Source organism: Rhinoderma darwinii, chromosome 4 (genome assembly GCF_050947455.1).
Source record: "Rhinoderma darwinii isolate aRhiDar2 chromosome 4, aRhiDar2.hap1, whole genome shotgun sequence".
Taxonomy (NCBI): Eukaryota; Metazoa; Chordata; class Amphibia; order Anura; family Rhinodermatidae; genus Rhinoderma; species Rhinoderma darwinii.
In genome coordinates this window covers 112,197,220-112,213,299 of record NC_134690.1, presented here as the reverse complement: position 1 = coordinate 112,213,299, position 16,080 = coordinate 112,197,220, and the positions used below count along the sequence as shown (strand labels likewise).

General features: G+C 42.0%; 1 protein-coding gene across 2 annotated transcripts in view; it reads right to left on the bottom strand.

Moving 5' to 3' along the window:
- The window catches only part of ATR (ATR checkpoint kinase), a 113,043-nt gene that overhangs the window by 65,053 nt on the left and 31,910 nt on the right, over positions 1 to 16,080 (bottom strand). For both annotated transcript variants that reach the window (XM_075861472.1, XM_075861473.1), the window contains 10 exons: positions 12,746 to 12,846; positions 11,747 to 11,918; positions 10,162 to 10,332; positions 8,892 to 9,086; positions 8,498 to 8,683; positions 8,320 to 8,412; positions 6,657 to 6,787; positions 6,417 to 6,560; positions 4,552 to 4,645; positions 3,065 to 3,190 (listed from right to left, as the gene is read on the bottom strand). In XM_075861472.1, coding sequence (XP_075717587.1) covers positions 3,065 to 3,190; positions 4,552 to 4,645; positions 6,417 to 6,560; positions 6,657 to 6,787; positions 8,320 to 8,412; positions 8,498 to 8,683; positions 8,892 to 9,086; positions 10,162 to 10,332; positions 11,747 to 11,918; positions 12,746 to 12,846 — 1,413 coding nt within the window. The remainder of the gene's footprint in view (positions 1 to 3,064; positions 3,191 to 4,551; positions 4,646 to 6,416; positions 6,561 to 6,656; positions 6,788 to 8,319; positions 8,413 to 8,497; positions 8,684 to 8,891; positions 9,087 to 10,161; positions 10,333 to 11,746; positions 11,919 to 12,745; positions 12,847 to 16,080) is intronic.

The following is a 16,080-nucleotide window of genomic DNA, read 5'->3' as shown; positions in this document are numbered from 1 at the left end:
CAGAGCCAAAAGTTAGGAGCAAAGTCATCCAATATATGGGAAAGTATTGTTATCCCACAGAGGCATGTCTGTGTAGATGTGCCGCTATTTTGTGAATGGGTAACAAGTTTGCAACGGTACCTGAGGGACTTTCCAGCACCGGCCGTAAATGGGATAGATGCAGATGAAGTGCTAAATGGTGTTGCCTGTTTGGAAGGGGAGCACTAGCAGCCCACACCTTTAAATAGCGTAATTGACCTGCTACATAATAGTGATAGAGGTCTGGCAACGCCGCACCACCCAGGGTTTTGGGGCGTTGCAAAGAGGACAAGCTAAGTTTAGAGCGGTTATGTCCCTATATGAAGGCTGGGAATAAAGCATGTATTCGATTAAAGAAGGACTTGTATACTGGGGTTGCAACATGTTCTAGTACATACAGACATTTTGGGAGTATGACCATTTTAATAAGATTAATCCTACCAGCCACCGCCAGTGGCAATGCACTCCACACTCTAAACTTCGATTTTATATAGTCTAGCAAAGGCAGGATATTTGCTGCATGGTCCTCCATATGATTTCTATTGATAACTATGCCCAAATATTTCAACTTCGGTACTATCCGTAGGCCATGCGCAGTGTCCGACCATCCCATCCCCTGTAATGGCATGAAGAAAGATTTGCTCCAATTAATATGTAGTTCAGAGAATTGTCCGAACTTATCCAGTATGTCTATGGCCAACGGTAAAGAAACAGTAGGTTGGGACATATATAAAACCATGTCATCTGCATATAAGCTTATTCTATCCCCTCTTGACCCTAGTATTATCCCTCTGTATTCTGGGTGATGCCGTATGCGTATTGCCAGAGGCTCTTTAGCAAGAGCAAAGAGTAACGGGGAAAGGGGACAACCTTGCCGAGTGCTTCTATAGAGAGAGAAGGGGACATCCCACCATTAACCAAAATTTGTGCTCTCGGTGTCTTACATAAAACAGAAATCCATCTGAACTGAGGGCCAAACCCAAATCTGGCCAATGTTTCCAGCAAATAGGGCCATTCGATCGAATATAAGGCTTTCGCACCATCCAAAGGCGCTAGTGCCCAATCTGCCTTCATAGCCACTCCAGTCTGTGTAAGGATTTGTACCTTCCTAATATTTTCCGCAGTAGATTTCCCAGGCATGAATCCCGTCTGATCCCCATGAATCACCTGAAGGATAACCTTGTTAAGCCTGTTTGCAAGTACCTTTGTGAGTATTTGATAATGGTATCTGTTTAACGTTTACGTCATTCCTAGTCCCCGCATGGCTCCCAATCTCATTACTACACAGTCCAGCATACCAGCATGGCTCCCCTCTTTCTTAGACGCCAGTCAGGCTCCGCACTAGATTTCCCAACTCACTGCTAACCTTGACACCACAGTGTGAGTCTGCAGATTCCCTTGCTCAGCAATCTCGCGACCTGTTATGCGCAAGATTACTCTGCACCCTCCCCTTCTCTGACAACCTCCTCATTCTCTATTACACTCTGTGATCCACCAAATGATCCTCCTGCTGCTCTCTGCCCCAATATTGCGGCGTGATGCTGGCAGCTTCTCTACCCTGATGTGCTAAGCAAGCCTCCTCCTCCTGTCATCTCCTGTCTAGAGATGCGTCCTGGCGCGGACGCGTGTCCAGATGACTTGCAGCGAGTGCAAGTCCAATTTGTGGTCTGTTTAAAGGGGTTATCACTGAACTATTTGCTCAAAAAAGTGGTCATGGTCAGATTAGGGATGGTCTGCTTATATAGGGGCAGTATTTGCATAGGAGTGCGTCTGCCAGAAAACTAGTGTAGAAAAGTTGATAAATACCAGTGTGTTCGGTATACCGGAAAGACTGAGGCTTAAACAACACACTAGTGGCCTCCGTCTGACAATGAAGCACTATGGACACGTTTGGCGCTTTTCAGACATAAACGCTATACGTAGGGCAAAAACATGATGTGAACATGGCTACTCTCATTTCTTGTCCCCATTAGGGCGCCACTCTCATTCCTAGTCCACGCCACTCTCATTCTCATTCCACATGTGTTTATCAGTAGAGACGGTGAACAATAACCTTTCATAAAGTAAAGTTTTATGTGTCGTCCACATCACAGGAGAAAGGTCCAGTGATAACACAGCTGCTGCTTTACAGAAGGTCTCCCCCTGCAGTCCGTAAATCTCACTGTGCACTGAGGCAAGCTGGGGCCTACTTCAGCCCCAGAGTTGGCTCAGTAATTAAATGGTCACTAATTTTTCAGATGTATGCTAATCTAATAGTATATCTCATATACATCAACTTTGTAATTAACTTACTGTAAAGATTGTAATTTTATCCAAGCAAATTCTGTGTGTAGTTACTGCCACTAGGTGTCTTGCTTCCTGTAATCTGCTGTCTAACCCGTTGTCAAGCCGAACCCGTCCCTATTTTCAGAGCAGAGGAAACAGACTGCAGGAAGTGGGGGGGTGTCTCTTGACAGCCCGCTCACAGTCTCACAGATACGTTGCTGCCCTTAGAAGTCTGTGGAAAGGGGAGAGGAAGCAGAAAGGAGACACAGGCTGCTGGTAAGTTTTGTCTCACTCCAGTGCTGAATTCTCAGCTTCTTTAGATCACTTTTTATTCCATTAGGGAAAAGGGAGTACAAAGATGGCAGACCTGGGGGCATTCATTAGGACCCCAGGCTGCCATGACAACCATAGGCACCCCGCGCTCAAGACGCAGGGGGTCCGATGGACGATGACCGCAGAGTCTAAGTAGTTAATCGGCCGGGATCGGAGTTATCTAGCCGTTAGTGAAGTGTCAGGATGTAACATACAGCCGACACCCGCTGGGTATGGAGTGGGCACAGCCCGTGAGTCCGCTCCATACTCCCCCTTCTCAGCCATAACGTAAAGTTACGTCAAATGTCTGGACGGGGCTACAAACAAACTGCAAGCAGAATAATAAAAACTCCGGCTAACAAAACTGTGCTAAAATAAGTGGATATATACAGTATTCTGTAAATCTATTGTGGTAATTCAGTAACCTATAACCTGCAAAACAAAACCCAATAAATATAAAACTAGATACCTGATTCTTATACAGGGTCTCCTTTAAACTAGTGAGAGCGTGAATGCGAACATCAACATTTTCATGCTGAATGGCTTTTATTGACAACTGCATCGTCGTCTGCAAGTCTGAGCTTTTGGTTGTTTCCTGGAGTTAAAATAAAATACATATAACATGACAAATATAAAAAGCTTAAGTTACATGGAACTATCTATGACAAGTTTAATACCCCTGCATAACCTAATCAAGGAAATTTTATTTCAAACTTAAAAATGTGAAATCATGAATATTCGTGCTTAAAGAGGTTCTGTCCCTAGTTTAGGAATGACCAATCTCCTAGCTAATCAAATAGGCGCTGTCACACTGATAATGCTAGTGAAAATTGTGTCCCAAAACGTTTATTATTTTGAAAGTTATGAGCTTTTTTCAATATGCAAATGAGGCTATACTAGACAAGTGGGTGTCACCAGTGATTCTCCTGAGGTGGAGCCTCCTCACAGTCTCTGACGCTGTCCTATCAGCATGAAGCTGCTTCACACAGTGTGAGAGACTCAGGCTGGAGGGATCACTTCCAAGAGTCATAGCTCGGGCTGTGGACCATCTAGAACAGCGGTTCTGGTGGCATATGAAAGAGGAGATTCTAATCTTTCATATGACCCCAGTATCGCAGTTCTAGTTGAATGTGAATGGAAGCTGTATACTATATGATCACTCTGTTTTGTTGGGCTGGGGAGAGGAGAACTGAATGACGCTGATTGGACAGAGTCATACAGAAAACATTTGGAAAGTACAGCCAAATTAGCAGATTTAGAAAAACGCACAAAACGTTGCAAATAATATTTTTTGGGGAAAAAATTAAACTGTAGTTATCAGCATCATAGCGCCTATTAGATTAGTTAGGAGATAGGGCATTAATAAACTCATCCTCTTTAATGTGAATGTGCATCCTCTATATGAAAAATAGATGACTGGTTAACATAAGCCCCTTAAAGGGGTATTCCCATCTCTCTAATCCTTTTCATAAGACAGCCAGCCTAAATACACAGCCTAAAAAACATAATGGAACCCTTAAATCACACATGGGATCTCGATGAATGAAAGATTAAAGTTTGAAATCTTTACTTTATCATGATAAATTCCGTGATTAGCTGAAAGCAAAATTACGTACCAACATTCAATGGAAACAAAATGAGGACTAGATTCCAAATCACCCCAAAAAACAAAGCAAAAAATTAGGATCACAGGCGGATCCAATTTGCATTAATCACGGCAACTCATAATGTGACTCAGTAGTGTGTGTGGCCCTCACGTGCCTGCATGAATTCCCGACAATGTCTGGGCATGCTCCTAATGAGATGACTGGATCAGGGCATCAGTAAGTGGCAGGCAGCTATGGACATGGCTTGCAGTATAAATGGGGAGATGGGAATACCCCTTTAAACAGTAGTTTCATAGTAACAAGTGTCTGAAACAAGTAAACAATCTGCTGTGAAACTTTTCAAACCTACCTTTCTGTATTCCTGGAGAACCTTCAGAATTTGATTGAGTTCCGGATGATTGGGCAGAAAATATATTTCATGGAGGAAGTCTTGAACAGCATCTCTAATAAAATAACAGTAAGGTTAATTCTACAATAGCTGCATTTCATAGAAGTAGAAAAAACTATGGATAAACGGATATCGGCAAATAAAGTAAACCTGGAGGTACATGCCCTAAATTATTGTAAGAAATTTCATAATACACTTTTATTATTAGAATCTTACAAAAACTAGAGCAAGCAAGTGCGGTGAAATCAAATACTGTACCATGCAGCTTCCTTGGGGTCCTTCAGCAGGCTATTGCCTCTGTTCACACTGGTGCCATAGCTTCCATAATCTATGACAGATATGACCGATCCAACAGATATGACCGTTCCGTTTGACTGGTCAGACATGACCAGTTTGATGAAACAGTCAGGATCCATTTGGCTCTAGGATTTTCTTTACCCCCCGCTGACTTATAGTTTATCTGTCAGGAATTTATTCTTTTTACTGGATAGAATTTCGCAGCATGCTATGCTAATCGGACCATAATAATGCAAAGGTAACTCAACAGAAAAGAACTGAACAGAGCTTGAGTGCGAACACCACCATGGGGAATGGACTTTTCCTTTGGCTGCAGTGTTCAGATCGCTCACACTGTTAAGATTCTGATAATGAAAGTATATGACTACATAGCACATAATTCATTAGGTACCTCACACACTTAAACTATGACCTCAGTTTGCAAAGAAATTTAATTTACATTAACTTTGTAAACGCTTATCTTGCTTCGAAGTTGAGGTGCATGATGTTTTCTTCACTATACACATCAAAAGCTAAATCCAGAATTCTGCTGGTGTACTGTTACCATACTACAGTCTGTGGGATCTCAGACGACAGTTACAAAGTTAGAACCAATCAGTTAGGTCACATGGCTGACAACCAAGCAGAGAAACTGCTGTCTGTTTCCAGAGAGCAACCAGCAAAATTTTGAAGTAGCTATGTATAGGAGAGGAGAAAATGAAATCACTCCAAATCAGTGCGTAAACCGAAAAACAAAGAATTATGCTTTAAAGGGAACCTGTCACCAGCATTTTACCTATCAAACCAGCAATACCTGGTGATAGTGGGTGAAAAATCATTGTTATTTAATCTATAATTTTTTTCGAAGTAGTCGCTGTACCTTTAGTATTCCGTTTTTGAGTGTTCCATGGCCATATGCAGATGAGTATAAGAGTCATATCTTCTTTCAGAAAGTCATATCTTCATTTCTCCAGCGTTTGAGTTAACTCTGCCTCCTTGTTTTTGATTGACAGCTCCCCTCCTCCCTGCACCGCACACAAAATTTTGCGCTTGCGCATTGGGACTCTCTCCAATGGAAAGCCGTTATGATGTGCAATATGACTGAAAGGGGTGTGCGCAGTAAATAGTTTCAGGGACGAACGAAGCAGGGAAGGGTAGCGTAACATAGCTGAAGCGCGCATGCGCAATATTTTATACGAGATTTCGCCTTTCAGGGAGGGACAGGTGGTGGTGGTGGGATGGAATAAGAAGCAACGTAATACAGTAAAGAATTATTACCATAAAAGGAGTGAAAATGATGCAGACCGATATTTACGGATAGAAGAGGACTATAGGAGAGGGGATAACGGAAATTAACTTTGGACAGCTGCGGCCAATGCGGGGTAAGGAGAGTTCAACAGGTAAAATACTGATGACAGGTTCCCTTTAAACTATGCTTCTCAGCTAGAAAGAGATTTATTTTAGTTATATGAACACATATAATGGCCATACAAAAAGGCATAGCAATGGAACATGCAGTCTCTCTTTATTTAAAGGATCTTCCAACTTACCTGTTCTCCACAATTAGATAATGGAAAATAGCCACAGTTTCTTTAGGTTGAATATGTAAGAGGGGCAGTAACGCAACTATTACATGGCTAAGAAGAGAGCCCAGATATGTTTGGTCCAGACATCGAACAAACAAGTCCCACGATCTAAAACAAATCACGAAGAACGCGTCATATATCTTGTGATGCTCAAAATCTTTAGCACAACAAACACAAAACAAACTGCTACTACTGATATACTACCTGCAACACAGCTCTGGAAAATCCTCTTTATATCTCAGCCCAGTCCTCAGGGTTGTCATCATCTTTACTCTCACTGAACTAATGTGTTTCGGTCCCATGAGTTTCATCAGAGAAACCAAGCTGTTCAAGGCCTGAGAATAATAAAACATTGATTGCTCAGAAGATGAATAATTCCACGCTTCCATATATTGTGGATGGCTGATTTGCTTCAGGTCTATATTTGGAAAGTCTTGACAGCGCATGTGCTCATCTACTTGGATCTTTTGAATATACCGAATGTATTCTGCTTTTTACATCTGGTTAACTACGTTACACCCTATGTGGGAACATAAAAAGTAATAACATTTTTTTTTCTTTATTTTCCGAGATACTTGTCCCATTGAATTGCGAAACTGAATTGAATAGACTCCTGAATGCATACGCAGTCAGGGTCGCCGTGGGTTGATGCGGTCTTTGGTGTGAATGTGCCGTGGGTCTAGTCCAGATGACATGCTTACGCGGTTAGGTTGTTCAGGCGCCCGTATGCCTTGTATACATACATTTTCACATGGTTTAAGTGCCCCAATTATGCGAGGGGCATTTTCATGACATCCCACGCTGGTTGGAAGAGGCATGGTGGCCACCAGGTAGTTAATAACGATAAATTAATATCATATACGCTTCTACGGTCTGATTGGGTAGTTCCTGCTTAAATATGCGCTGTAGTTTGTGATGTGTTATCCCCGGACAAAGCTTAGAGAGTACCTGTCGTTTCAGGTGAGTTTCAGAATAAGCGGTCACGTATGTTCATGAGGAATAACACTATTTTTGGCCATTATACGGCTTGTATCCTGCATTTTCTAGCAGTTTTCCCCTCTGCAGACTCTCTCTAATTTTCAGTTATCCCTGAGCTAGTGGGTAAAGCCTAACTGCTATTAAGTCTCTAATACACAGCACACAAAGATTGCTCCCCAATCTCCTTATAACACACCCTCAGAAGCAGCAGCATGGAGGACATCATACAGCAGTAAGGAGCAATGTAGCAGAGAATCCAGCACTGGGGTGAGATAAAATACTTTGTACTGCCACACCCAAGCGGAGAATGAGTGGAGAGGTGGTCGCGCTTCTTTCTCCATTCATTCTTATGAGAGTTGTGGGAACAGCCTAGGCAGGGTCAGGTTTGGGTGACCCCTGCTGAGATAGGTGCAGGTACCAGAGATGAGACCTGCATCTATTAGACATTTATGGCATGTCCTGTGAATATGGCGTAAATATTTAAGTTGGGAATGCCCCTTTAAAGAGGTTCTCCAGGATTTTGGAAAAAGACTAACATGTTTCAGTGCAGGATGATGAAACTTTTGAAAGTACTCTCCGGGTTAATGTGGTCCCTGAAGCCAATATATCAAAGACAGCTATTTTTTGCTCTAAAGTAAATGATGGATATTTTTAAGACCGAAAGAATACATCCATGATGTATTGTCACAGTAAAGTCCAATAGACATAGCACTCAGACGTGTCTGCAACTCCCAAAGAGTCGTATGGAGGGTCAGACCACATTCTTGACTGCGGCTCTATACAAAAACTCCTCACTGTGACCAGTGAGTAACATTTATCCGTTATCATGTGGAACGGTGATAAAGGTTTATTGTGGGAAAACGGCTTCAATTACAAGGAAAGGGCTTACCATCTTTTTATCTTCAATGCCAATACTGGAACTCAATAAATGCATGTTAAAGAAAGCCAGAATGCCTAGTAGTTTGGGTTGTAGATAATCAGCCTGCAAAATAAAACAACTTGCAATGTCTTGTAGGTACTTCTGGTTGCACTTAATGTTTTACTGCTAGTATCTAATATTGTCTTACCATTATCTCAGATTTAGTAATGTTCCTAGGTCCCTGGTAAGGATCATCATTGGATGCAAATGAAGCTAAAATAGAGAGTCCATTGAACACTTGCTGGTAATGCTCCCCAAGCCGCAGCAGTAACTCATTATGTAGTCCCTGGTAATCTTGTCTGAGCAAACTGCCTAGCTCAATTTCTGTCTCATTCTGTGAATTCAGGACAAGAATTAATACAAATGTAAAATAGTGATACACTTTATACTAGTGTTTTTAGATTTAATTGTTCTTCATCTTACTATTGTACAAAATAGGTAGACCGGAGTTCTGGTTCTCCCTATAATCATGTCTAAAAGATCTTTGGCTGGAATACCTCTTTAATTCCCTTGCAAACAGTAGATAATATTATGCCATTTACCTTGAGATAGTGAAGTGACTTTTCAAGTTCACTCTTGGTGCATGAACAAACCAGGTGAGAGAAGATGTACTTGAAGTTATTTATCAAGATCTCCCTGCGATTAGCATTGAGCTGCTTGGCAATTGTTCTGATCAAAGTAGAGGCTACAGGACTGGCTTTGGCCGCAAGATATGGAAGCAAAAGCTGCAATGTTTTCTGATTAAAGAAAGAAAATATCAATTATATACATTAACCCCTTAAGGACACGGCCAATTTTGGCCTTGAGGACAGAGCAATTTTTTTTACATTTCCCTCTTTGCATCCCGACGCTCATAACGCTTTTATTTTTTGTACGACGTAGTTGTATGAGACTTTGTTTTTTGCGGGACGAGTTGTACTTTATGTACGTACCATTTTTTGGTACAAATACATTATTGTTTCATTTCTATAAATTTTTAATTAGATTAAAATGCTGAAAAAAAGCTGTTGCGCAGCAGTTTTAATATTTTTTTTTTTACACCATACACCGATCATAATAAATAATGGTATAAATTTGTTGTACAGGTTGTTACGGTCGTGGCGATACCAAATATGTCTATATTATTTCATGTTTTGGGACTTATATTTTAAAAAGTTTATTTATTATAAAAAATGTGTGTTTCTGTGTATTTTATTTACTTTTTATTTACCATTATTTTTTTTTTACATTCATTTAACTTTTTTTTTTAATCCCATAAAGGGATTTATCATTTTGATTTTTATTTTGTAACTGTAATGTACTGGCATAGATTTATATGCCAGTACATTAGCCTGTGTACTGATTGTACACAGGCAGTTGTTAGGGCATACCTCAGTATGCCCTAACAACAGGAAATATGTTCAGACAGCCCTGGGGTCCTTCACTGGACCCTGGGCTGTCTGGCCATACGAGTTGTGGGCTTTGATCGCGTCACAGTTATTTTCTGTGACGCGATCAATGTGCAGTCCCCTCTCCTTGAACGCCGCGATCAGCTGTCATCGCGGCGTTCAAAGGGTTAACGGCGGAGAGAAGATGTTTCTCTTCTCTCCGCTGTCAGAGCGGGGCCGTGGCTGTGTATTACAGCCGTTGCCCCGCTCTCGATCGCGCGCACAGACGCGCGCAGGGACGGCTGTCACACGGGACGAATATGCTCGTCCTAATGCGCGAAGTGCTCGCCGCTCAGGACGAGCATACTCGTCCTGTGTCGGCAACCAGTTAAATGCATGTAAATAATAGTAAATAAAATGTGTATAGGAAGCAGAAAATACTTACTGCTAAAAAGCGGTTGAGGTCTGGAAAATCAAATACATTGGCAATTTCAGATAAGATTTCCAAGGCTGCTTCCCTGTGATGTGCTGCCTCCTGCCTCTGCATGTCGCTGCTGCGCCCTGGTGTACCAGAGATTAGAACCTGCTGGCTTGTGTGCAGTGACTCTACAAGAAACTTAACAAAAAAGTTGAAATTTACATTATATATATATATATATATATATATATATATATATATATAAAAGTAAAAAATGTCGGGAACCCGTAGAGAAGACAGGAGACGTTTATAGATATTCTCTTTTCTCTATTGCAGCTTAAAAAGTGAGTAGTAGATACCGCTGCCTTTATTTGTCACACGTGCTCACCGGCTGCCACCCGGCATGGCAGAGCTGCTGGCTCACAGCAGACACAGATCAGCTCTACCAGTGACTAATGTCACCACAGGGGGGTCCTATGGATGCCCCCAGTAACAGTGAAAAACTGCACAATACAAAATTATATATAAAATGTGAATGTTTCTCAGAGGTTTTTTATGAAATAATAATATAGAAATATTCAAAAATATTTAGAATAATAAAAAAAATATATAACTATAAAGGTGTTTTCCCATAATCATTATTTATCACCTATCCACAGGATAAGTGATAAATATCTGATCGGTGGGGGTCTGGCCACTAGGACTCTCACCGATCCCAAGAATGGGCTTACCATGCCGTTCCTGGGAGCCCCATAGGAATGCGGCGTTAGTTTACATGCTCGACCACCGCTCCATTCATTTCTATGGGGTTTCCGAGCGCTCCCTCCGGCAGCCTTGTAGAAATTAATGGAGTGGTGGCCGAGCATGCGCACTTATCCTCCATTCCACTCCTGTGGATAGACGATAAATATTGATTATGGGAAAACTCCTATAGGATACAAATAAAGTATAAAAAACAACACACTCACACCGACCACATGTGTCAACCCAAACTGTGCCCCAAATCCAAATCAGCCAGGGCTATACATATATATCAAAACTTCCAAAATAAAATGAGGAACCCATTATGAAACTTTATTTTAGTGTAAACTTGCAAATTTAAAAATAAAGAACTTTAAATCTAACTAAACATTTTTTTTTACATTTTATAGGATTTACCCCTTATAAAACGAAAACAAACAAATACTATAAAAATAGGCCTAAAAAAACAGCCCTATGTGTCACGAGAAAAGAAGACGCAAAAATAATTTCGGAAGCCTAACAAATAAGTTAGGGTTGTTACACCGCTACGTGCGGAAAATCGCTATAAAGAGTGTCTGGTCATTTTGGTTGTTGCAGGAGTTTTCTCATTCAGCTGTTTCCGTATCTCCAGTAAAATGAGATAGAAGAGCAGCATGCATGCTCGACTATTGCTCTATTACACTTCTCCTTAATGAAGCTGTCCTGGTCTATCAATAGGTAGGATAGGTCCAGTCTAACATTGATCCCCTATTAAATAAGTGTTATTAAAGAGATACACATATTTTTAGGTTAATATAGCAACCAAAAAAAACCTGATGTAAACAAATGTTTATACATAAGGTACATTTTATAAGCACGGACACACGCTCACCTTACATATAGGTTTTTTATACTGGCTGAAAAAGTCCTGCAAACGCATGGATTTTGCTGCAGCCAGTGATCGGATTTCTGTATAGGAAGCTCCAGCTACGGATGTAGATTTGGACAGAAGACAATGTAACAGGTGCAGAAGAGCAAATGGCACTAAGTCTCCTTTAGCAGCTCTGAAAATTGTAAAACAGGAAATAAGTTCTAGACAATGCTAAACGGTATAAAAAAAGACATTGTCTGCACATCCTCCACTTTGGCCGCTTGAGACGGTGATCTTTTTTGATCTGTTCACTTGGTTGTGGTGTTGTGTGGAGGTCTTTGTTGCTGTGGTGCGGTGTCTGTAGGGGGATGTGGCTGAGAGCCAAGGTGGCCTGTTGGGATCCTGGGTTGCTCCACCCGTAGGTGCAGTGTTGCGGCGGCATTGGTTGCCATGCGATACTGCACCTCAGAGTAGGGACACACTTAAATGAGGTCGCTGCAAAGTTGTGTTTTTTTTTGCAGGGCGGTATTTTTGTTCTTTATATTTATTATACCATTCACACTGAATAATTTACTATTTTGAGTTATTACAGTTGTACTTAATATGTGTACGGTTTATTATTTTTATTACACTTTTTAATTCCGTAAGAGACTACCATTTTGCATTTTTTATTTTACACCTATAATTTATTAGCATACTGGGGAGACCTCTTTGATGAGGCCGCATGTCACTATTGACCCCAGCGATCAAAGTGTTAAATGGGTAGAATCGGAGGTTCCTCCAAACCTCCATTAGCGGGAGCTAAGCGCTCATTAGACAATCACGAACCTGCTCCAGGGCAACATGAGATACCATGCTGCATTTATTCTAAAGCACCGTAAAAGGGCAGCACTGTTGAAATAGACCCCTAATGACTGCCGTAAAAACGCGGAATGGCGATCATTTAGGGGTTAACAACGTTAATTAATGATAAACACAAGGCTGATGTAAATGATGTAGGGCACAATTTACTGCACTCACCGTCCAATGTCACCAGTTGTAAGGATAAGCGTGTCCTTCATTTCATTATCTCTTGCCAACTTGGCATTGGTATATGCCTCCTTTATTCGACCAACTAACAGCTGCATTGCACAGGTAGAAAAAAAAAATTGTTATGTTGAGAAGCAACACTAATAATACAGACACTGTAAGGCCCTGTTCACACAGAGTTTTTGGACGCAGAAACCGCGTCGGAAAACGCGCCAAAAAACGTCCGAAAATGCCTCCCATTGATTTCAATGGGAGGCGGAGGTGTTTTTTCCCGCGAGCAGAAAAAAAACGATCGCAAAGAAGCGACATGCCCGATCTTCGGGCGTTTATGTCTCTGACCTCCCCTTGACATCAATGGGAGGCAAAGAAAGCGTATTTCGCGGCGGCACTGAATGGGCGCGAGCGAAATACGCGGCAAACGGCGTGCAGGCAGATTTTGAAACTGAATTTTGTGGCAGAATTTTCTGCCTGCAAAAAGGTCCGTGTGAACAGGGCCTATGAGAGAGAAGCTTTAGTCATATGACAAAGAGTGTGCTGAAGTGTTGTTCTATTCACAGTTATTTAGACTAAACTAGTATTAGACGTAAAGATGACAATATGTGACCGATATCGGTAATTACCATAGACATAAACTAACAGTTCTAATTCACATGTTTAGTTGACTATTGTCCAGGAAAATTACATGTGGGCAATGCAAAGACACAATATTTCCCATTGATAATATCAGGATGGCAATCTTACGGAGGGAAAATCTTTACATCTATAAAAAGCTGAAATCTGACATACATAAACAAATTAAATAACATGTAGAGAATATTTCCAAACAGCTAGTGAAAAAAGCAAGATTTGACAAACACCACAGCATTTCCAATGCTCCCAGCTCCTGGAGATTTTAGAAATTGTTTTTAGGAGGCATGGATTGAAAACTGCATTTTTGTACTCCCTGTAAAATCCTATTCTCATTGAATTAATTGGGGGACACAGTACCATGGGTATAGGCCCTTGCCAGGAGGCTGACACTAGGTAGTAAAAGTGTTGGATCCACCCAGGCAGGCCAAAGTCTTCCCACAGACACTAGACTTGACAGTTTGCACTGAAGCAGTAGGATAAGAAGACAACAGAACAGCAACAAACACATTCAGGTCCTAGGAAAAAACAGGAAAGAACCAGAAATAAAGTCCTGGGCCCAAGAAAACAAAAAAGGGCGACATTTGTGTCCCCAATGAATTAAACGAGAAAAGGGTTTTACAAGGAGTACAAAAATCTAATTTTTTCGTTAATGTTATTTAGGGTCACATCTCCATGGGACGTCCCAAAGCAGTCCCAGAAGGTGGTCAAGAGAAGGAATCTGCCATGCAACCTAACGGTCAGCAGCTTTGAGTACCCTGCGACAACCCAGGCTTGCATTATAGGAAGCCATGATATAAATCTTGTAGAACTTAGTGAACATATGCATCGAAGCTCAGGTTGCAGCCTTGCACCTGGTGCCGTACCGCCGGGATACACTGACAGCCTGGTGGAATGTGCGGTAACTCGAAAAAGAGGAACTTTACCCTTACACCGATCGGTTACCAAAATCGCAGACCAAATCTTGCAAGCAACGTTAGCCTTGGAAGCTGCCAATCACTTGCGGCCCTTCGGGGGAATCACAAAAAAAGAGAATGAGAAATAGAGAGAGAGGAAGATAAATGCGGACATCCCTAACCACATCGAAGGAGTGGATGACATGCTTCAATGGATGGAAGAGGGAGGGGCAAAAGGAGGGAAGGACGATGTTCTTACTGATGTGAAAGGTAGAAACAACCTTTGGGAAAAAGGGATGGGACAGGACAGAAGACTACCTTAAAGTTATTGCAACAAAAACACCAACTTCCCAGAAAGAAGCCGGAGCGAAATGTCACACAATGCCTCCTTGATGGTTTAGATAGGCGAATCTCATTGAGTTGTCGGTCTGGGCCTGGACTAGATGACCCTGGAGAAGTGGGGTTCAATGCAAGGGGGTTGAAAAGTTGGCTTTCAATTCCAGAAAATCTAGGAATCTTGATCTGGAGCAGAGCTTCCTCCTTTGACAATCTGCCCTGTATCACCGCCCAACCAGAAAGGCTGGCATCTGTTGAGATGACCCATCCCTGAAAGATGGTTGGGGCAGTTTCCCACCAGAACAATTCCTGACTAAACTGTAGAGGTGGGAGGATCAATTTGTCCAGGGAATCCTGAAATTTTTCCCAGCGCACGAGGATTGCCCTTTGGAGAGGATGTGTGTGAAATTGAGCATAGGGAATGGCCTTGAAGGAGGACGCCATCCTGCCCAACACTCACATGCAAAAGCGAATGGAACAGGGAGCATCCTTGAGAAGAGCGATCCCAGCCTTAATGGCTCTGGACTTGGCCACCGGCAGGAGAACTCTTGTCCTGGTGTCAAAAATCATCCCGAGGAACTCCACGCACTGAGCTGGCACCAGGGACGACTACTCTGTGTTGATGATGTATCCAATCTCTGAAAGATGTCCAGGGTAATTCTGAGGCTGGAAAGCTTGTCATCTTTGGAAAGAGCCTTTACCAAGAGCTCGCCCAAGCAAGAAATTACAGCGACTCCCCTGGCACAAAGTATCATGAGAATCGCCAGGACCTTGGTGAAGACCCTGGCAGCAGTGGTGAGCGGGAATGAGACAATGTAGAAATGCTGAGAACTAACAGCGAAGCGAAGGAAGCGCTGATAGGCATGTGGATGTAGGAATTGCAGATGTTGATCTAGGAATGGTACACACGCTGTTCCAGTGAGGCGACCACGAGCCTCAGGGACTCCATCCAGAACCTTCAGGCATGTACAAAGCTATTCAACTTTTTCACATCAAGGATGGGCCTGAATATCCCGATAACTTTGGGGACTGTGTTTGCATAGACGCCTTGTAAACATTCTGACTGAGAAAGTGGACAATTACTTCCTGAATGATGAGTGAACAGCTTGGTGAAAAAAAAAAAGAAGTGTAACCTGGGTACCAAGACAGAGTTGACAGAAAGAACCTCTATAGAAATTCTATTTTGTACTCAGTCTACACCACCTTTTGAACTAAGGCATCGTTCACAAGGGCAAGACATATATCACAAGATAGGAAAAAAGCCCCCCTTACGCTCGAAGATAGATAGATAGATAGATAGATAGATAGATAGATAGATAGATAGATAGATAGATAGATGAGTAGATAGATAGATAGATAGATAGATAGATGTCTGGATTCAGAGGGGCGGCTAGACCTCTTCTCTGATCTCTGAGAAGAACACAATCTCTGAGTACATTGGGAAGGCTTGGAGACATTGAGAAGTTG